Source organism: Grampus griseus (assembly GCF_964374135.1).
Source record: "Grampus griseus genome assembly, chromosome: 4".
In the NCBI taxonomy this organism is placed as follows: domain Eukaryota; kingdom Metazoa; phylum Chordata; class Mammalia; order Artiodactyla; family Delphinidae; genus Grampus; species Grampus griseus.
The window spans coordinates 24,504,097-24,527,991 of NC_138997.1; the positions used below are offsets into that span (position 1 = coordinate 24,504,097).

At 40.7% G+C, this 23,895-nt stretch overlaps 1 protein-coding gene across 1 annotated transcript in view; it reads left to right on the forward strand.

Annotated features, from left to right (window-relative positions):
* The window catches only part of SMAD1 (SMAD family member 1), a 76,992-nt gene that overhangs the window by 39,182 nt on the left and 13,915 nt on the right, over window positions 1–23,895 (forward strand). The window contains exons 3-4 of the mRNA XM_082653276.1: window positions 19,470–19,727; window positions 22,609–22,725. Coding sequence (XP_082509402.1) covers window positions 19,470–19,727; window positions 22,609–22,725 — 375 coding nt within the window. The remainder of the gene's footprint in view (window positions 1–19,469; window positions 19,728–22,608; window positions 22,726–23,895) is intronic.

Genomic DNA, 23,895 nt, shown 5'->3' on the forward strand with positions numbered 1-23,895 from the left:
AGATGGGGAGGTAACGCTGAACTTGCCACTTACCCATTTCACTTACCTAATTACCAGTGCCTCAACTGGACTTCTCCATTCCCATGACCTTTAGCACCGAAGCCAGCCCGTAACACTCCACCCCGTCTGCTCTTCCTAAAACTGCAATGCAGGGGTTCCCAACCCCCTGGGCCGTGAACCGTGGTCCGAGGCCTGTTAGGAACTGGGCCGCGCGGCAGGAGGTGAGCGGCGGGCGGGCGAGCAAGGCTTCATCTGACCCGTCACTCCCCACCGCTCGCATTACCGCCTGAACCATCCCCCGAACCCCCGTCCATGGAAGAACTGTCTTCCACAAAACTGGTCCCTGGTGCCAGAAGGGCTGGGGACGGCTGTGCTGCGAGCCACATGGGTTGTGTAACTAGAAGTAACGGTAATCTTCCCGAGAAAAGAATGAGAATCTGTAAACAGAGACTATGTTTAAATAAAGAGATTTAGGTCCACAAAGGACTGTTTGGCACTTTTTCCCCCGGTTCTTTTTTTTTTTGCGGCACGCGGGCCTCTCACTGTTGTGGCCTCTCCCGTTGCGGAGCACAGGCTCCGGACGCGCAGGCTCAGAGGCCATGCATGGCTCACGGGCCCAGCCGGTCCACGGCATGTGGGATCTTCCCGGACCGGGGCAGGAGCCAGTGTCCCCTGCATCGGCAGGCGGACTCTCAACCACTGCGCTACCAGGGAAGCCCACCTCCTGGTTCTTTAAATGGGCATTTTTATACTCTGGCATTTTAGCAGACCTTACAATGGAAGATGAGGTTTACGTTCTACTGCATCACTACGTCAGTTCTAAAACAGCTCTCCGAGATGCTGCTGTTCTTAGTTCCCCGCTCTCACATGAAACAAGCCATTTCCTGTCTAAGCGAGAGTGTCTGGCTTACGTAGTCATACGTCACCTGACCACCTCCCACTTGCTCCTGTATGGGATCTTAAGTCAGAAGAAGGCAAAAGGAGAGCCTATGCTTTTTTTTTAATATATAAATTTATTTATTTTTAGCTGCGTTGGGTCTTCGTTGCTGTGCTCGGGCTTTCTCTAGTTGCAGCGAGCGGGGGCTCCTCTTCGTTGTGGTGCGCGGGGCTTCTCAATGCGGTGGCTTCTCGTTGCGGAGCACGGGCTCTAGAGTGCACGGGCTTTAGTAGTTGCGGTGCAGGGGCTCAGTAGTTCTGGCTCGCGGGCTCTAGAGCGCAGGCTCAGTAGTTGTGGCGCACGGGCTTAGTTGCTCCACGGCATGTGGGATCTTCCTGGACCAGGGCTCGAACCCGTGGCCCCTGCACTGGCAGGAGGATTCTTAACCACTGCACCACCAGGGAAGCCCCCAGCCTATGATTTTTTGAGTGGTATTTCGGCAGCTTTTTGTAAACTGAAAGTAAACATATATATGATAACAGAGTGGAATTCCTTTGTATGTTTCCCTATAAATTCCTGACAATTACATCTGACCAGCTCTGTAGCAGATTCAGCAGTATTTTTTGTGACAGTACCCTTTCTTTGAGCATCTAAAAAGTGTTTCCAGGGTATGATGGTGTACCGGGACAGGTATTTAAGTACGATGGTCAAGTTGGGAAACAGTTGTGGGTAAACGCTTTTGAAACATCAAACTTAACAGCTTTTAAACAGAAAAAAGAACAGCTGATTTTACAATGAGTTATTTTTAAAAGAGAAAACTGGTGGGAGCATGTCACAGGGACACAGAGGTCAGCTTGAAGGGGCTGCTTCTAGCTAAATCAGACAATTTGATCAACAAGATATTTAAGGGCAGAAATGAATTATCAGCCACGGGGGGATAAAAACGGGGATCCATGCTGGTAGTATTCATTCTGCTCTTACAGTAGAATGCTGATTGCTGACTGGTAGATGTGGAGTGGAGTTCTTCAGGAAAATCAGGACAAATGGGGACTATTAAAGGAGATACTTCTCTGTAGCTGTAAGGTTAAAATATGGTGGGGCGGAAGCTCAGGTGAGAAGGCCTGGACTAAAATTTTGGCACTTGGTATATTTGACCTTGGGCCAGTTGCTTGTCCTCTTTGAGCTTGTGTTTGCTAACCTGTGAAATGGGGAGCGATGGTATTTACCCTCCAAGGTCATGCTGAGGCTTAAGTTAAACAATGCACATGAAAAGGCTTTATGCATTCTGGAAACATAATGTGGCTGAAACAGTGAAACAAAGAGCATAACTTTTGTGCACATCTTTAGAATAAAAACAAAATTTGTAATGTTAAGTTTTCACTAAACAGATCTTCAGGAAACTATAATACAGTTGACCCATGAACAACTCGGAGGTTAGCGGCACAAACCCTCCATGCAGTGGAAAATCCACGTGTAAAGGTATAGTCGGCCCTCCATATCCGTGGTTCTGCATCCTTGGATTCAGTCACCTGTGGGTCGGGTAGTACTGTAGTACATATTTAGTGGGAAAAAATCCGTGTGTATGGGTCTGTGCAGTTCAAACCCGTGTTATTCAAGGGTCAATTTTTACAGTATTAATAATAGTAATAATAGAAATTAAAAGAGCTACTTTTTATGCTTACTGTGTGCCAGGCACTGTGCTTATGGATTCACGTGTATTCTCATTTCATCCTGACCGAGCTGTGAAAGGTAGAGAGAGGTACCCACCGACAGGGCCACTTAGCTGCAGTTTAAGTAAGTTGTCACATGGCTTGTAAGGGAAGAGGGTGGATTCAAATTGAAGTCTAAATGCAAAGTCCATGCCGCTACCCACCACACTACTGCTTCCCAAAAGAAGTCGTTCCCCCCACCCACCCTGATCAGTTTTCTCTCTCTGACAGAGGGAAAAGGTATCCACAATTTTCAGTGGTAGAGCATTTGATCTGAAATACATATGTGCAGCAGTTGCTTGAATTTGGGGTTGCTAATGGTAAATTCTAAAGCACACCTGTGCTTTAGATGCTTCTGGAAGCCTTATTTGTGTTTATTCCCCATCGGTCAATCTTCATCATTAGATAATAAGTGTCTGTTTCCTAGAATATATTTGAACTCTGAAAGAGAACTAATTACATTCAGCTGCAATTAGAAATGAAACCAAGCTGCCTGGTGTGACACCTGGGGATGGCCATTTCCATATCAATAGCGTCTGATAGATGATTAGACGCGCTAGGCCGAGGGCTGACCAGAGCCCAGGAACTTGCTAAAGCTAACTGCGTCACATTGAGAGACACTTGCCTCCCCCCACTGGTTCCTGGTTGTATACTTATCGGCAAGTCACTTAATCTCTCTCTACCTCAGTATCCACCCTAGGTCGGAGTTGTTATGAGGATTAGATGAGTGAACATTTGGTACAGCCCTTGGCATATGTAAGCACAATGTAAATGCTAAATGAAAAGGAAATCTGGGAGAAGTACTACTCTTCCCATTTTACTAGTAAGAAGTTCAGTGTAAAGAGTAAGTTCCCTGTTAATCGTCTAGTAAATAACTGGACAAGACTTCTATCCAGAAGTCCAAAACTAAAGCCCGCCTCTAACTGTTCCTAAACTTCCGATGTACCTTATGAAGGACTTTTTCCTCTCCTGGTATTTTTAGCTGACACCCTGAAGTTTTTCTACCTCTAACAAACTATGAAGTCTCCAATAATATAGCATCTTCCTTCTGTGGTAGTTAAGCAAATAAGTATTTGGCAAAGGAAAGGAACCTGGGGTAAGGATGGGAAGGGGACCTGGAGGGAGGAGCCAGCATTTGAGAGGCTGCCACATGCCACCTGCCAGAGCTTGGCCACTAGCCCTGCAGGGGGACAAAGGCCTGTGCTGTCTGATTCATGCCGCTAGGACCCTGGGCTTCTTGGTCCAAAGACAGTGCTTTTTCCTTGGCACCAAGACACCTGACCAGAAAAACTGGACACTTTGTGAATTTTCTTGTCAACTTGGTATAATAAGGCCATGCTGGTCTTTTCTTGTATCATTCTAATTTAATCTGCATACCTGAGAACTGGGACCGAAGCTGTATGGAGTTTTAGAGTTGAAAGGGATGATTTCTAGAAATCTGACTAAAGGTGAGAAAATTGAAGTTCAAGCTCCACAGCTAGTTAGAGACGTAGACAGGTCAAGAGGCCTGGGGCTGTGTTGCCCACAAATATGGTAACCCCTCATCTTCCCCACCTAGGCTGCATTCAGCCAGACTCCAGGAGGCCTGATTTATTGTGTCTGGGATGAGGTACAGGAATCTGCCTTTAAACAAGTGTCTTGCTAAGTCACCGAGGACTATACTTTGAGCAAGACTGGTCTGTATTAATCAGGTTATAATAAGCAATCTAAGAACAGTCATATAATTCACAAACATACATTAATTGAAAAAACACTTATTAGGGATCTATTATATGCCAGGCACTGGATGATACAGCGAAAGAAAACTCAATTCTGCCCCCAAGGGGCTTATGGTCTGGGTGAGGTAAAGTCAAATTAGCAATAAAATGTTACAGATGCCATGATGATCTAAGCCACAGTGCGGCACAAAGAAAAGAGGAATTCATTTCTCCTGGAGGTGAGTAGAAAAACCAAGAAAGATACCATAAAAGAGATGGTATTAGAACTGAGGTTAGAAGGATGTCAAGTGAGCAGAGGTACAGGAGTATGAAACCAGCAGGTGGAAACTGCAGGAAGCTCCAGGTGGCTGGGTGAAGTGACAGGGCAGTTACCCAAAAGATAGGTTGGACCCTGAATCTGCACTAGATCGTGGAGTCTTAAAGGACGTACTGTGGGCACGTAATCTCTCAGATGAGATGTATTTCAAAGGAATCACCCATGGTGTACAAAAAAAGAGAGAATCCCAAGCTTGGAATTATCTAGGAAGTTGGGTTCTCAGAAGTTGATTTCAATTCAGGCTCTTTTTAAGTCAATTTCATGTTGTTTTGCAGATACTTTTATTGAATATAGTTCATTTCTCTGTTTATATTTAAATTGTGTTCACATATTCATCTTCTGTTCATGTATTTGTACTCGAGTAATTGATACATTCCTAGAAAACAAATACTACAAAGTTGCTATCGTTAGGCAAAATCGTCTTAACTTTTAAAAAGATGTTCCCTCAAAAAACTAAACAGAAGAATGGAAAAAGAATTTTAAATCCACAGTCTTTTTACAGTTTGGCAGTACTGAGTAACATAGTCTGGTGGTTATTATGTACAGACCTTGATTCAAACCCTGGCCCTCCGCTTAGCAGCTGTGTGACCTTGGACGTGTCATGGAGCTGGACTGAGCCTGCTTCCTCATCTGCTGTGAGGGTTCAGGGATCTGTTATAAACTCCGTGTGGGCAGGGACAGTGGCCGTCCCGCTGACGTCTGCACCTGCCATGTCCCACCCAGAGCCTGGCCCTGAGGTCAGTATTCGATGGGCATGTATGTAGTGCCCAGTGAACAGTATCTAATTTTACTTCAAACCCTCCCTTCTGCCGCCTGACCACCAATAAGCACGCAAAAAGATAAAGGGCCACCACTCAGGGATTTGGGGCTATATTTGCATTAAAATTTAACCTCGATTAAAGGTTATGAGAATCTTTTTTTCAGTGTAGTTTCCCTGATATATCCTGAGGTTAGGAATTTTATTTCATAAATGCATATACTATTAACTTTTAAGTAGTCTTACCCTCTCCTCCACTCTCTCCTGGAAACGCTTCTATTTAGAAAGTCATGAACACACACCATATTTAGGGACATCTGTCTAGTTTAGATATTATACTGGGCACAGCTGCTCCGGCAGCTTGGCTGCCTTCCCCCTTTCCCCTTCCCTCGCGCCCCCCCGCCCACCCGTTTTCAGATGAGAATTGTGGCCGCTGGACCAGCTCTCAGGCTGTTCTCCCATTAGCCCTGGGCCACCTTCCTGCTCTTGGGTGGCCTCACTGGCTGTCCTGAGACCCGAGTGAGATGTGGTCTGACACTTGTGCACCGCGACGCTCCAGATTTCCACAAGCAGCAGGGGCAGACTCACACAGTTTAGGGCAGGGAGGGCCCTCGGGATTCAGACCCCTTGCTCTTCGGAGTGAGAAGATTGAGACCCTGGGAAATTAAGTGACTTGCTCAAAGTCACAGAACTAATAATTATCATAGCTAGGCTAGAACTCAGGCGTCTCGACTGTTACCTCAATTCATTTTCCAGGTCTTCGGAACTAAGGGACGTTTATGTACCACTGGGTCACAGCCAGCTTATTTGCCATTATGTCTGTGTGGACAAACATAGGCGACAGCCTGGCAGCTTTGTTATCAGAACTCGCTTGTGTGTTTAAAAAAAAAAAAAAAAATTCTCGTCCACGAGCATTTGGCAGGTCACAACCTCGTCAGCCTTGGTCTGGTCACTAGACTACTTTACACTGATGACTTGGTGATAGAATTTCAAACAACACTTCAGAATCTTGAAGATGTTCACAAATCTGGAGGGTGTACAGGAATACTTTTCACAACTCAGCCCCTCTCTGCAATGTTAGCTGTTTCTTTTTCATTCCTTTTCCTTGTGCCCTGGTAACACAGAAAAGCTGAGTCCAGTAGCAGAATCGCAAATGTCTTCTGAAACTCGTTTCCTGAAATGAAAATACCTCCTGAAACTTTCTTAGTCTGGTTTCCCTATTGACTGGAAAAGGGATTTTATTTATTTTTTAACTAAAAGGGACACATAAATACTTTGAAAAGCAGAGGGATATACATCACTAAGAAAAGGCATAAAACTGACCTTTTTCCTCCTGGGAGGTCAGGAAAAGAGGGGAAGAAAGCTCCCTCCTTTTAAAGACATACAGCAATTATTAGAGATTTTCAAGTAGGTGGAGGGAGGTGTAGTGAAATTACCTAGGAGCCTTGCCCTCACCCCCTACTAGAACACACCTGAAGAGGTGGTGTGCAACCAGCTCGGGCTTTTTCTGTTTTGTTTTGTTCTTTAACCAGGGGTACAACTCCTAGAATACAGGAATGACACAGCACAATCTGATTTTTCAGTGATTCAAATCAAAAAGAAATTCATGTGTGTAAAGAAAGTGTTTTAACACTGAGCCCCTCTTTCAAAGGAGATTCTTGTCATTCAAATTAGCCAGTAGGAGCAGCCCTTAAAGGGAAGCTGCAAACTTCTCTCAAGTTGCCAAGTAGGAGTAACCTTATCAGTTGCCGAGGAAAAGGGTCCCCAGGAGCGTCAGTGCTCCCATATTTCTGTTTTCCATAAAATGGAGTAGACTGAAACATGGAAAGAAATATGAAGAGGAAGGCATTCCTCACCCTCTCTCCCTTCCTATTTCTGACCTGAGCCAAGCATAGCGTTTGCAAATCCTACTTCTTTCAGCTGGGTAATCATCCTCTCACCCAAGAAATAAGAATTGCACATAGGGGGACTTCCCTGGTGGCTCAGTGGTTAAGAATCTGTCTGCCGATGCAGAGGACACGGGTTCCAGCCCTGGCCCCAGGAAGATCCCACAGGCCACGGAGCAACTAAGCCTGTGTGCCACAGCTACTGAGCCTGTGCTCTAGAGTCCGTGAGCCACAACTACTGAACCCACGTGCTGCAACTACTGAAGCCCACACACTCTAGGGCCCGCGCACTGCCACTACTGAACCCATGCGCCACAACTACTGAAGCCCGCGCCCCTAGAGCCCATGCTCCACAACGAAGAGTAGCCCCTGCTCACCGCAACTAGAGAAATCCCGCGCACAGCAACAAAGACCCAACACAGACCAAAAAAAAAAAGAATTGCACGTAGGTTTACTTACACATAGATAATTGGTCTGGATGTTTATTCTTTCCTTTTCCCCCAATAGAAAACATACCTTAACATTGAAATATTGCTGAAATGAAAGGAACAAGGACTGGGGATGGGGGGTGGGGAAGACAGCTGGGAGGGAAGTGCACTGTCCTTAAGGATCCCACGCAGGCGAGGTGCCTGGGCCTTGTTGTTTTCGAGCAATTTGTGTATATAGGCCTAACCCTGCCTAGCTAGCTCCCCCCCCCCGCCCCCCCGCCCCATCTCTTCTCTTCCACATTAATACTTCTTTCTAGGACTAGCAGCTGTTCCACACCCCAGAACCATTTCATTCCTCTCCTTAATTTAATCAGTTATTGTTTATAGTTTGGATGACCATAAAACTTATTGTCTAAACCAGAACACTTTTGAGAGTGACAGAGTCACCTATTAATAATTCCATCGGACAACAGGTACAGACTGGGATTGTCCAAGGCAGGCCAGAATGTACAGATACTCTACTTATAATCTTCAACTGCACAAATCAGTTTTGATAATGATTCATCTCTTAGCATCATCAATGCTCATAACTGGACTCATAACTGGACTCACTCAACTGGACTGGAGTTTTCTCCTTTCAATTGAGCGGACCTTTAATTTGTCCAGAAACACTTTTAGACTTTATTCTACTCACCCATCCCTTAAACTGTATCAGACATAATTTAACATTCTTGGAAGTTAGTAATCGAGACAGCAGAACCTCAGTGGTTGACAGTGCTCATTGCCTTTGTCTCAACTCTCGCCCCTTTCTCTGTGACCTTAGGTAAGTTATCCCTCTAGAACTCTTATTTGCAAAGTGTGATAATGTGATCGGCATGGTTCCAGGCTTAAAGTAAATATTAGTGGTGGTAATCTGAATTTTGTAGATTCTGGTGATCACCTGAAAACCAATTTGATGAACATCTCCTTGCTTCTACGTAAATGCTCTTAGTTCTAGAGTCTAGCTTTACATTTTATCTGCCTCCCTCCTTGCTGTGACCAGTCCTTTTGCTGTAATTTTCTGAGAAATTAGTAACTTACTAGAATTGTGATGCTGAGTAAATAGGAAAGCCACACATTCAAACCACCCCAGCACAGTGTCCCACACCAGCTACTCAAAGCCATAGGTAACATGGCAAGCACATCTTCCTGGAGGATCAGTTTTACTAGATTGTAAATTATTTAAGATATCACTTTTATATTTGATAAATAGTGAAGAGCAGAGTGTAAAATGTATATGAGTTGGTTAAGATAAATCAACATGTCGATGTAATTTCAGTTCCAGTGGTGCTGCTGGGACCCCGGATGAATTCACTCTCCTCTGTCACTGATGCTTACCTTGGTGGAGAATGTTGAGAAATACTGGGAAAATGTCTTTCAGAAACATTCTATGGGTAATTTGAGAGGCTTTGAAGCACTGGTTGCTGCTATCGTTAGAGGGTTAAGTTGAACTTTAGGTAAATTTGACAGAAATGTCTTCATCCTAGAGTGTATAGGAGGATATCCGTTTATATTTTTTATGTTGCAGTTCTGCTTATTAACTTTGAACAGCCCGTAGAAGATGTATGTCTTAAAGATTATCACCCCCTTCAGCATAAGACTTCCTTGCAGCTCTTTCCTTTTGGTATCTTCAGTTGGTTTTCCCTGTAGGATCGGGTGTATCTGTGATAGCAAACTGGAATTCCTTTCCTGAATGGGGATTCCGAATTGGGAGATGTACATCTTATATATAACCCCAGAAGCAGAGGTGGTAGGATAAAACTGTGTTAATTGGGGATGTGGTACTGTTGAGAGCTCAGAATAATGGTTTGCAAACCTTGAAGATGGGATTGGGAAAGAAATAAATAATAGAAAATTTTAGCCGTTTTTTTAGATTAGCAAAAGACAATTTTAAATTGCCTCTTCACATTCATTTTTTGAACAGCTTTATTGAGGATTAATTGGCTTAGAATATACTGCACATTTTTAAAATGTACAATATGATTAGTTTTGACATACATGGGAAAGAATCACCACAATCAAGATAATGAACACACTCATCACCCACAAAAGTGTACTCCTGCACTTTTCAGTCTCTCCCCCCAGCCCCGACTCTCATCCCCAGGCCACTACTGACCTGCTTTCTGTCACCATACATTGGTTTGCATCTTCTAGATTTTGTTTGCATGGAATCATACAGCATACACTCTTTTTCTGTCCGCCTTCTCGCAGCATATTATTTTGAGACCGATCCATGTTGCTGTGTGAATCAATATTTCATTCCTTTTTATTACTGAGTAGTATTCCAGTGTATGGATGTACCATATTTGTTTATTCATTCATGTGTTGATGGACATTTGGTTTGTTTCTAGTTTTTGGCTATCACAAATAAAGTATACACGTCTTTGTAGATACATGTTTTCATTTCTCTTGGGTAAATACCTAGAAGTAGAATGGCTGGGTCATATGGTAAGTGCGTATTCAACTTTACAAGAAACTGCCAAAATATTGTCCAAAGCGGTTGTGCCATTTTACATTCCAGCCAACAATGTGTGAGAAAATCCCTGCTGCCATTACTTGATATGGTTAAGCCTTTTAATTAAAAAATTTTATTGTGGTAAAATACACATAATGTAATACTTATCATTTTAACCCTTTATAAGTGTACAACTTCATGGCATTAAATACATTCACAGTGTTGTGCAACCATCATCCAAAACTTTGTCATCATCCCCAGCAAAAACTTGGTTCCCATTAAACAATAACTGCATCTTTTCCCTTTCCCCCAGCCCCTGGTAACCTCTGTTCCACTTTTTGTCTGTGAATTTTTCTATTCTAAGTCCCTCATATAAGTAAGATATTTTTCCTTCTGTGTTTGATTTACTTCAATAAGCATAGTACATTTAAGGATTTCTCTGATGAAGGATGTGTTCACATCTTTTACCTAATTTTTAATTGGATTATTTGGATTTTTATTAATGAGTTTTGAGAGTTCATTATATATTCAAGACACAAGTCCTTTATCAGATATGTGATTGCAAATATTTCCTTTGAGTCTGTGGCTTCAATGTGTTAAGTGTAAGACAGTACTTCAAAATAAATATCCTTAAACCAGCATTTGTGGGGAAAAAATCGGAAATTCAGAAACTAAATACAGAAATGGATAAAAATTGGAAGAAAATCAAAGAGAATTGATGGAATTCAGTAAATAAATTTAAAAGAAAAACATTTCATAAATAAAGAATAAATTTCAGTGTGCCAAAGAACAGTAGATTTGTATTAAAATGTAGTAAGGTTCATTGAAGAAAGTCAGGAAAAAAACTAAATGAGTGAATAAGAAATTTAAAATGAGATGAAAAGGGTCTAAGAGAAAGTGATTGGAAAGGACAACAAAGAAGATCCAAAATATGTATAACTGGAGCTCCAAAGTACCCAGAGCCAGTAGAACAGGGCTAATACTTAAAACTTTCCAGAAGTTAGAGAAGACCTAAATCTACATATTGAAAGAACTCAGCTTACACTTGGGAAAATTCACCTAAAATGATCAACTTTGAGACATATCCTAGTAAAACTATTAGACTTTAAAGATAAAGGAAAGTCCTCAGGGCTTCCAGGTAAAAAGAGCACATTACTTGTAAAGGCAAGAAAGTAAAGCTAAAATCAAACTTCTCAAAAGCATCATCTAGAAATAGGCAACAGTGAAAAAGCATTTCAAGAAACAAGGAAATCAAGGACAAGCCAAGCTCTCCTTCAAGCATCAGGGCTATAGAAAGTTTTAAATGTGCAACAAGTCAGGGAATACTGTAACAATGAGCTAGCTCTTCCTGAGGCATCTGCTGGGGTCATTTTATTCAACTAAGATATGACTGGGGGAGGTTTGGCAAAAGGACAGGTGGTGAGCATTTAATATATTCAGTCATAGAGATAAGGCTAAAATAAGTGTAGTGTTATGGATGAAAGAATAGTATATAAACTTTATTCTGACAAAGTAGAAAGAGTACAACTATAAAAATGGAATAGAAGAATAGGGAAAGGGGGAAAGTAAAATAAGATCATTGATTGTATAGGTGATAGATGAGAATTAAAAGATACCATTTAAAACTGACCAACTAGACGGTATGAGGTTGAGCAAGGAAAAAAACAGAGATGGAAGACCTTAATAGATACAAATAGAAAAATAACCATAGCACAGCAATATAAAACTATCTTTAGAGTTTCCTTTTAAAAAAATCGAAGACAAATAATTACATCACGTAGAGAAATATAGTAAATATAATATTACAATAACTCTAATAAAAAATAACATGACAGAGTTGAGACCAAACATCAGTCATAGCAATAAATGTAAATGGGCAGGAATTCCCTGCTGGTCCAATGGTTAGGACTCCATGCTCTCACTGCTGAGGGCCTGGGTTCAATCCCTGGTCAGGGAACTAAGATCCCACAGGCCGTGCGGCATGGCCCAAGATAAAAATATACATCATGTGTGTGTATATATATATATATATATATATATACACATATATATATATACATGGGTTTAATCACCTATTAAAATTAAAAGGTTTTCAAGTTGGTTCGTAAAGCAAAACTTTATGCTGTATTCAGAAGACCCATCCGCCCCCCCTGCCAAAGTGATTAAAAAGCTAAAAATCAAGGAATTGGCAAAGGTATATCAGGCACTTGTAAACAACAGGAAATAGGGGATTGTGATTCTAGTATCACACAAAATAGAATTCAGAAGACCAAAAAGCACTGACACAGAGAGCACTTTAAAGTGAACATATATGCACCAAACATCACAGCAACCTCCTGTATAAAGCAGGATATGGCAGGGAAGATGAATAGAAACACAACAATAATGGAAACTTTAATACACCAGTCTAAATACAAGACAGGTCATGTGGGAAAAAACGTAAGTAACATAGCAGCCAGAGGTTGGGAAACTGCACACAGGCCAAGTCAAGTCTGTTACTTGTTTCTGTAGATAAAGCTTTTTAACACACAGACACATCCACTTGTTTACATATTGTCTATGGGTTTCTTACTACAACAGCAGAGTTGAATAGTTGTGACAGAGGCCCTGTAGTGCACAAAACCTCAAACGTTTACTCTCCGATCCTTTACAGAAGAAGTTCACTGACACACACACACACACACACACACCCCGCCCCCGATGCTGGAGACCTAAGCAACATTATTAATTAGGTAGTTTTTACGGAAACGTATTAAACACTGCATCCTAATAATAGAAAATATACCTTCTCAAGTGTGCAAGGAACACTCACAAAAATGTATAATATTGTAGGTCATAAAGAAAATATCAAGTTCCATAAGTTAGAAATACTGCAGTCAGCATTCTTATCACAATGCCATAAACCTAGAAATTTGAAGCAAATAAGCTCTTCTCTCTGGGAATTTTAAAACTTTTCTACTAAATGACCTATTGGCAAATGAGAAAATATAAATTACATAATTTCTGGAAAATAATGATCAAACAGCTACATATTAGAATCTGTGGGATGCATTTAAACCAGTGATCAGAGAAAAATTCATAGCGTTGAACACCTATATCAGTAAAAATGAAAGAATAAAAATAAATTTTAAATTCCCAAGCAAAAGGCTAGGAAAAGAACGCTGAAGTAAGCCAAAGAAAAAGCAAAAGTATGAGGACAAAGATAATAAAGATAAAAGCAAAAAATAATGAAATAGTAAACAAAAAAAAAAACAGATCAAGTCAACAAATCCAAATCCTGGTTTGAAAAAAAAACAACCCAAGGGTCAATTTAATAAAGGAAGAAAAAGGTGTTGCAAGAAGAAAGCACAAATATAAAATAAGAAATAAGAGGGAAATAGATATTGATAAAGAGAATACAAAATTTTACTGTAAGGTTACTTAGCATACCTTTATGCAAGTAAATTTAAAAACCTAGGTGAAATGGATAATTTTCTAGAAGAAAGTATAATTTACCAAAATTATCCTCAGTAGACATAGAAAGCTTACATTTATTTACAGAGGACAAATAGAGAAAGTTTTAAGGAACTACTCCACAGGAAAGCACCAATCCCAGAGAGTTTAAGAGAGGGAGTCTACCAACAATTTAGAGTCTGTTTAGAAACATAAACTGTTTCTGAGCACACAAACATTTATGAAGCAGGTGTAACAGTGACATGACAACCTGCTAAAGATAGCACACAAAGAAACTTACAGATCAATATAGTTTATGAATATTAATATAAACTGAAATAAAATATTAGTTATAAGACTCTAATGCCCCACATTAAGAAAATAATACATCATCACCGAGCAGGTCTTATGCCAGAATGCAGGGATAATTCACCATATTAATAAGTATAAGAAGAAAATCATAATATCTTTAGAAATTCTGAACAACCTTCTGACAAAAATTCAACACCTATTCCTAGTAAAAACACTCAACTATAGGAATGGATGGATACTTCCTTAACATAATTTATATATGTCAGTCCTAAAGTCAGCATCTTACTTAATGGGGAAACACTAGAGGCATTCTCACCAAGGTCAAGAATAAGTCATGGAAATTCACTATCTCCATTACTTTTTAACATTGTATTAGCACTACTAGCCAGTGCAATCAGACAAGAGAAAACAATTCAAAAGGAAAAAGTAAAACTAGTTGGAGACGTGATCATTTGCTGGAGAACTCACTCTATAATGAGTCAATGATAAAAATAACTCAGACAACAAAAGAATTCAGCCAGGTAGTTATATATAAAATAGCATGGAAATATCAATAACCATATATATAAATAATTACTAGATAGAAGATATAATGGAATAGAAAACTCCATTTAAAATAGCAACGGAAAAGATAAAATACTTAATTTTATAAGAAATGTTTAAAACCTAATGCAGTGTTATAGATTGAATTATGTCCCCCGCAAAATGTATCTGTTGAAGCCCTAATCATAAGTATAATACCTAAGAATGTGACTGTGTTTGGAAGTAGGGTCTTTAGAAAGTTAAAATGAGGCCATTGGTCTGGACCCTAAACTGACTGGTGTCCTTATAAGAAGAGGAGATTAGGACATACAGAGGAACACCAGGGAAGTAAGCTACGGGAGAACGCAGCAAGAAAGTGGCCATCTGCAAACCAAGAAGAGAGGCCTCAGGAGAAACCAACCTGCCAACACCTTGGTCTCAGATTTCTAGCCACCAGAACTTTGAGTAAATAAATTTCTGTTGTTTAAGTCCCCCAGTTCTGTGGTACTTTGTTATGGGCAGGCCTGGCAAATTAATACAGACAGTAGCTATGGGGCAGTCCTGAAAGATGCAAAAGTAGAGTTGACAGACCTTCCTAGTTCTTGAATAGAATATTTTAACATCATCAACATATTCTTACTAAATTAATGTTTTTTTTTGGTTGTTTTTTTTTTATTTTTGCGGTGCGCAGTCCTCACTGTTGTGGCCTCTCCCATTGCGGAGCACAGACTCCGGACTCACAGGCTCAGCGGCCATGGCTCACGGGCCCAGCCGCTCCGCGACATGTGGGATCTTCCCGGACTGGGGCATGAGCCCATGTCCCCTGCATTGGCAGGCGGACTCTCAACCACTGCGCCACCAGGGAAGCCCAATTAATGTTTAAATATAATGTGATCCCACTAAAAGTACCAGTAATCTTTTTTTCTGGAGGTCGACAAGGTGATAACCAAAGTTCATATGGAAAAGTAAGCGTATGAGTAAAACACTGAAAAGGAAGAACTGTGAGAGGGGACTAGCCTTACAGATATTAGCATGTACTATAAAGTCTCTATAATTAAAGCAGAGTGATACTGGGACACAGACTAGAATGGAATGGGATGGAATGTCTAAAGATAGACCCTAACATACATGGACATTTATGAGAAAGGTGGTATCTCCAACCACTAGGATGGGTGGGCTTTTTTTTTTTTTTTTTGGCCTCACCACGTGGCTTGGAGGATCTTAGTTCTCCCACCAGGGATCGAACCCGCGCCCCCTGCAATGGAAGCATGGCGTCTTAACCACTGGGCCGCCAGGGAATTCCCCAGAGTTGGGCTTTTTAATTAATGGTATTGGGGCAGCTGGCTAACCATTTGGAAAAAGATAAAGTTAGATCTGTTCCTCATACTATAAATAAACTGAACTCCAAATGGATCAGAGGTTTAAGTAAAATATGAAACTTTATATGCACTGGAAGAATGCATGGATGAATTCCTCCTTACAGTCTGGGTGTAGAAGAAGGCTTTTTATCACTCAAAATCCATATGCCATAAAAGAAAACATTGATAAATTTGACTACCAAAAAATAAAAAATAAACTTGCACATAAGCAGAGCCAAAAGACAAATTGACAGATTGTGATAAGATATTTGTAACGTAATATATCATGGGCTAATATCATATATATATATATATATATATATAAATGAAAAATGGGAAGATGAAAAATGGGCAAAAGGCACAAGCAGGCAATTCACCAAAAAAAGATAAAAATACATCTTCTGAAATACATGGAAAGATGATCAACTTTCACCATAATAGAAATATAAATTAGAATTGCACCACAATACCTACCATTTTCCACCCATCAGATTATCAGAAAAATTTTTTAAAAACCTGTCAGCATAGTCTGTTCAGGAGGCTTTGAGGGAAAAGTCACTTTCATTTGTTGCTGGTAGCAATGCAAAATGGTACAACCCCTATGTAGGGATACTTGACGATAACAAAATTATACCCGCATTTACCCTTTCACCCAGTATTTCCACTTCTAGGAATTTACCCTGAAGATACACCTTTAACAGTACTGCAGTATATGCCTGGAGTTATTCATTGCAATATAGTATGTAATGGTGGAATATTGTAAACTACCTAAATGCCCAGGCATTGGAGATTGGTTGAATAAACTATGGTGCTATTAGCTGTAAAACAAATAAGGTCAATCTCTACAAACTAATATGAAGTTAATCCTAAGATACAGTTGAAAAAGCTAAGTGCAAAGGCTGTATAGGAGGCTGCCTTTCCTTTTAGTAATAAAGATGAAATAAGAAAGCAAACATTTATCTGTTTAATTTCTTCAAGAAGAAACACAGAAAGGATAAAACAGAAAAAAATGAAATTGATTATCCTCTGAGGAGGTTAGATGGGCTGACTGATAAATTGTAATATATACATATGATGAGATGCTACACACATTGGATGAATCACTCATACAGACATAATGTTGAACTTAAGAAGCCAGACACAAGAGTATATACGATTTCATTTATAAAAAGATTTCTGCATTTTATTATAGGTGTGTGATACCTCAGTACCTTTTTTAAGTTCATTAAAATATACCTGTACCTATATCAGCAGCAGCAAAATCATCTCATCTTAATAATCAGAGGTGAGAAAAAGGTATCAGTCTCGTCAAGTTCATCTATAGAGTGCTGCTTTGTTGTAGTTGGTGGCTCACATCCCAGGTCACGTACAAAAGCTGATTGATCTCACCTGTGGTGTACACTAAGGGCAGCCCGGTGCTTTAGAGCCAGACCACTGCACACCACGCAACAGTTACACAGGAACACGTGTGTGCGTAGTATCAGCCGGAGGTATAGAAATACATTGCCTTCTGCTGCCACTGTCATCTGCAAGCAGTGGGAAGAAGTAAATTCCCAGTTCTAAAACTCTGTTAGGCAATAAGAGTCTCTAAAACAGGGGCTCCAGTAAGGGGGTGTGGGTGGGAGAGAGGAAGGGAGAGAGAAGAGAGATGGAGAACTCTTTTAAGTTGCTGTCTGGTGCTGTAGTTGGCACGAGGGATTTAGAAGCCAGTATTTTCCACCTTTTAAAGGTACGGATCAGAATGGAGGCTGTAGCTAGATGACCATAAAAGGCAAGCTGGGAAGCGGTAATTCAGGCTGCAACAGTTGAAAGAAAAAGAAAAGTGTTTGATTGCATAGGTAATTTAAAGATATTGCACTATTTCAGAGCATGTATTTATTTTGGAATATAGATTTCTCTTGGTGTTGGGGGAGCCTTTGTGACAGTTGGGAACTTTGTCGACAACAAAGCACAGTGGTTTACATTTCAAATGACTACTGAAAGGTAGGAGGAATTAGGCCTTCTTTTCCCTTCCCCCCACTTTTTTCCTTCTTGTGTTTTTTTGGGGGGAGGGCGTCGGGTGTTTTGGAGTGTATAATTGATTTACAACGTTGGGTTAGTTTCAGGCATACAACAAAGTAATTCTGATATATATATGTATTTATTCTTTTTCCACTATAGGTAGGAATCATGCTTTTGATGACTTGATTTGGACAGATTCCATCACTGTGTGAAAAAGGAAATACATTTATTCTACTAAAAAGATTTGTTTCTAAGGGATCAGATAGTAGGGGAATCAGCAAATCTTATTGCTACAGGATTACGGAGAAATCTACGATACAGCACATGAGAACTTTTAATACCTTCAAAAACTTTTTTTTTTCTTAAACAGTTTTCAGCTCATAAATTAGTGATAATCCAAGCATTAAGAGTACTTTTTCCTGTAGAAATGGTATCAGTCATGGATAGATTCCCTGGAAAGCCCTCAAAAATCTACTTAATTCCTAATGCCACTAAATATGGTTTCTTTGGGAAAATGTATTCTGAGGCCTGACTCCCAACAACAATAACAGATTTTAAATCTCCTCTTCCCTCCCATGTAGTTTACCAGATGGGTTGTTTTTCTCCTTCCAGCCAAGGCCACAAGAGCAGTAGGGATTCCAAGGACCTTGATTATGGGGAGGAGCCATCTGGTGACCCTGGCAAGAAGCTGCTAACCCCAGTTAGGGCTCTGGAAGCCAGCCTGCCCTTCCCTTTATCATTGCCTTTGTAGTGGCTTTGCCCCTGGAGGTTTCTGGAGGTTGAGGACCATGCTAATCATTAACTCCTTAGGTTCCTAACATACAGAGCTTTTAGGAATGGCTTAAGTTGTTTTATTTCCTTCTCTCCTGGTGTGTATGTTTTTTGGCCTTTGTACCTTGAGTATTCATTCAGTTAGCAAAATGTGGATTGTATGACCTGTTTCTTCCTTTGCCTATCAGGTAGTGATAAGGATTACTGAGAAGTGGGTAAATACATTAAGATCCTTAGAGGAAAAATGTTCATAAAGTATGACTGCTAGGACACAACATACAGTCTGTCCCACAGAAAATCACATTTTATCTAATTAACTGTCTTCATTGGCATTTGGATTTTATACAGCTCATTGTATTTACCCTCTCAACTTTATTTACTACACTTCCTTTGGTTTAAAGTGAGTTAATGTGTCCATTTAAAGCATTTGTGGTGAATAACTCATAGCATTCAATAAATATTATTAACTCTTAAATGTGAAATCTTATCAGCCAGAGATGTAAACTGGAATTGTCAATGGCGATATATGTTCCTAGTTGTGCTTTGGTTTTTAGTGAATGAAAAAATTAAGAATAAGGGAACCTTAACATTTTTAACCTAAAAGAATATATTTTGCAGACTTTCCTTGGGTAGTTTGTCAATGCTGCAGGTCCAGGCATAGGCCATCAGTGATTCTAAGGAGACCGTATAGTTTACTGCATTTATTCCTGAGTGAAAAATGTCTTTTCATTTGAATGGTGCCTTTCAGTTGGCAGCATGACAGTGTTCGAATAATTTGTTGTTACTTACAGATTAGGTTTCAACTTTATTGTGTTTTATTGTGACATTATTAACGATTTTCATCATTCTCATTTTTGTCCCTCTTTTCTTTTCTTTCCCTTTTTCCAGTTCTTCCTCCAGTACTGGTTCCACGACACAGTGAATATAATCCTCAGCACAGCCTCTTAGCTCAGTTCCGGAACTTAGGACAAAATGAGCCTCACATGCCACTCAACGCCACTTTCCCGGATTCTTTCCAGCAACCCAGCAGCCATCCGTTTCCTCATTCTCCCAATAGCAGTTACCCAAACTCTCCTGGGAGCAGCAGTAGCACCTACCCTCACTCTCCGACCAGCTCAGACCCAGGAAGCCCCTTTCAGATGCCAGGTAGGTTGCAGTGTTCAGTGATGTTCTGTGGTCAGATCAGATTTGACCACAGAACAGTGATGTTCTGTGGTCAAATTGTCATCACAGTGTTAAGGCGAAGCTGGGTTCCCTGGAATGGAGAAAGTTTCCAGCCCTGGTACGTGGCACTGCGCCTCTAGAACTCAGGATGCAACTTTGAATGAAAGGGGACTTCTAGCCAAGTAAGCCAGTGTTTTATTTGTCTGGCACAGATGCTTGAATACATTTTTGATTTTTGAAAGGTTTTAAAACAGCTGCATCCTTCTGGGAGTGGCATAGTTGTTCTAGCCTTTGCGCTTGATAAAAGAACGAGGAAAAAAATAGCATGCTGCACACATTTGCTGTTCCCATGCAAGGAAAAATCCCTGTCGTAAGTGCAGCCTCAGAAAAGATATTTCCTGGGGGATCACACCCCACCACACAACTTAATTAGATGCGTTTAAGTGGTGATATAACCCCAAGAAACATAGACTTTAACAACAGAAGACTTGCATCAGGAGTACTGGAAACCATCTGCTTGTTTAACTTTAACAAAGACAAAAAAACCATTATCCTTCATTTTTAGACTTCTCTGGTGGTGTAATGTTTGTCAAATTAAATGAGTAATTAGGACATTATATTTTTCGAGTTACAGGTTCATAAGCGAGCACCTCAAAAAATGATTAGTGCCCAATTTCTCGCCAGCAGACCTCACAAAGGATACGCCAAGCAAAGATACACTTGACATCTATTAACGTTGCAGGAAGGGAAAATGAGTGGGCGAGCATGTTTAATGTATCACTTGAAATGTTTTTGGGCAGATTTGAATCCGACAGCAGAGCTGGTGTGTCCTCAAAAATTGAAAAGTGGTCCACACTTGATATTCCTATCTTTTATTTATATATTTATTGCTTTTTTACATTTTTAGCCTATTATTTTTCACTTTTTTTTTTTTTTTTTTTTTTTTTTTTTTGCGGTACGCGGGCCTCTCACTGTTGTGGCCTCTCCCGTTGCGGAGCACAGGCTCTGGACGCGCAGGCTCAGCAGCCATGGCTCACGGGCCCAGCCACTCCGCGGCATGTGGGATCTTCCCGGACTGGGGCACGAACCCGTGTCCCCTGCATCGGCAGGCGGACTCTCAACCACTGCGCCACCAGCGAAGCCCCTGCACTGTTTGTTTTTCAGTCGAAAATGGTTTAAGATGAGGGTGAGGGATAGACTTGTTTCAAAATCAAACTAGTATCATCTGGTAATCTGCTATCCACCGCACTCCCTCCTGGACCCGCTGGGTTTGAGGAACAGGTTAGTGGTAAGGAGATTGTTTTGGAAGACTGTGGAGCAGTGGCAGACCCAGGGTGGGCCCAAGAGTGACAAAACTGAAGATTATTGCTTGAATTTACACCTTGTCCCCAGCTGTCAAGGATTAAGGCACAGGCCAAGTAGAGGAAATATGGAGCAGAGAAAGCTGAAGGGGTGGGAGGAGGACCTTGTGGGGAGAGCAGAGCATCACCCAGAGTATCTGGTGCCTCCCAGGGACGCTGATGCCTTAAGTCGTTGATGAAGTTTTCACCAGCTTGTTTGCAGAAATGGTATTGGATTTGGTTTCAGAGGAGGCTCTTTGTCTTCATTCCTGGCTGGAAGTAAAGCAGAGGCAGTGTTACAGCTGCAGGGAAGAAGCTGAATTTTAAAAAGCTGGAGAAAGGGTGGAAAATACATCCAGATCAGGTCCCCATAGTCCTGTCTTTGTGCTCTGAGGCTTGGCTTGTTAGCACCTGGACGGTAGAAGTGGCCAGGTTGTGATTCAGCTGGAAAGTCAGTCTGGGAAATCTCTTGAGAAACTCTGAAAGAGTAGTGTTCGCTTTTTCTATTTGATGGTTGCCCTGAGTGGTCTAGAGTACCTGTCCAAGCTATTGGTGGTTCTTTGAGGTGAAGCTTTGTTCCCTGCTCTGTTGTATGTGCTAAGTGGTATGAGGTGAGCTCACCATAGCCCATGAGGAACTTGTTTTTCCATCACAAAGGATTGTTTGTGGGAAATCCTTATTTAAGAAAGCACAAGACTTGTGTTAGTGTTCTTTGTTTCAAAAATCACACTCTTTGCCTCTTATTTGCCAGTTAGCTGTGAGCTTTCCAGGAGAAACATGGATGCAAATTCTGAAATAGAAGATAGTTGCGACAAACTGATTTCTTTCCTATTATTCTGCTACTAGGGATTTTGAAACTCGTGATTACTATTTTTTTTAATATGGGTACAGAAGATTTTTAAAAAATTTTTATTGGGGTATAGTTTATTTACAACATTGTGTTAGTTTCAGGTATACAGCAAAGTGAATCTGTTATATATATTTAAGTGGGTAGGGAGAAGGTAGTCCCAGCAGATTTCTTGAAGTCATGGGAAATTCACAGTTGGAGTCAGTAAGTTGGCTATAATGAAACTCAGTTGATAAATCCCTAAGAGCCCATAGATTTAATGCAAGAGACCCTGAAGCTCCTTTTCTTAAGAAGCCCTGCGTAGCTTTCGAAGGTTTTCCGTCCACCAGGGAAATGATGAAATGCAGAGGCCCTTTTAAAGTGGGTTGGGTGAAAGCATGTTTAAATGCCCTTCTGATTGTTTTAAAATGGCATGATCCTCGGTAGGCAGACAACTTCTAGAACTGGCATACGGTGCTTTCGTCCCACTGAATCTTCACTACAATCGTATAAGATTATTTATTGCATAAGATGGTAGTAATTTTCAAAAAGTGTACACCCAGTCCAGCGCCTGTAGCCTCTAATCTTCCGATGGGGAGGTTGAAATGGCAACTTAATCTCTTAAGAATTTCGGCACCGAAGAGAATATATGTTTTAAGCACGTGTGTTTACCAGAGCTTTTTTCCAAATTTTGTAGCCGATACACCTCCACCTGCTTATCTGCCTCCTGAAGATCCCATAACCCAGGATGGCTCTCAGCCCATGGACACAAATATAATGGCGCCTTCACTGCCCTCAGAAGTCAACAGAGGAGGTAAAATGAATTGCTGCTTATTCCCTTTCAGAGTCTGAAGTTTATCTGTCCAAGTGTTGCTTTCTCTCACAGATTTTTATTAGTCTTTAAAAAGATAGCTATTTGAAAAAGATAGAGCACTTATAGTAAGAGAAGCTCAATGGAAAGACTTCTTTGGATTACAGATAAGCCTTTTATATGAAGAACAGGCGCGCTGATTTAACTAATGAAGGCCTAAATACAATTGTGCAGTCATCTGTTTATAACTTCAATACTCAATACTTTTGAATTGGTGATAAAAGAGTATTTTTATGTGAAAGACAAAGGATGTTGAGGGAGAAAAAACGTAAAACTAGAGTTTTCACTGGTGATTTCCAAAATTTAAAGTTCGTATAACAAGGCTTTCCAAAAGGTTCTTTGGTCGTTGGAATAGATATTCGTAAGCCCCATCTATTTTCTAGGCCTCATCTATGTATAGCTGCAGCTGAAACAAACTAATAGCTTTTGTTCCCTTCTTGCTCTATTTGTTTGTTTCTTACCTTGTTACAAGAAGGGGTGGGAGGCGCATGTTTTTCCTTTTCTTACCCTGAGGAGCTGACTTCTTTTCCTCTCTAGTAGAGGGTGGGTCTTTGTGATCCCTGGCAGTGTCTGAGAGGAGGATGCCATCATCCTGCCGGGTCTGCAGAGGCTTAAGCGAGCAGGGAACTCGGGTAAATAAGCGTTGGGAGAATCCCTGAGCATGTGTAAGAAGTCATGACCACACATTGAGTGAAACTGTCCCCAGGTAACCTCCCCTGGAGGAAAGTGCTTCGCTGGCCCGCTCAGCAGCGGCAGAGATGGCTCATTCAATTTGTATTCATTTAATGCACATTGAAGTTAAAAAGCCATTTCGTTACTAGGTATGTCTTATCTCATTCCTATCACTTTTTAAGTAAAGGTCTGCAGATACCTCAGACCTTGTCAGAGTTGCTGATATCTTTTAACCTCTTAAAAGTTGTGGATGAACTCAAAGAACCTTCCTTCAGTGTGCAGTGTAATAAATTGGAATTTACACCTTTTTAATCTGTAAACATTTCTTATATCTTTTTTATTGGCTGTCTGTCATCTTTTTTATTAGCTCTGTATTTTGATAATCTCTAGAATATACTCTCAAACATAAAATTATGAGTTGACAACGATTTTGGTTGGGGA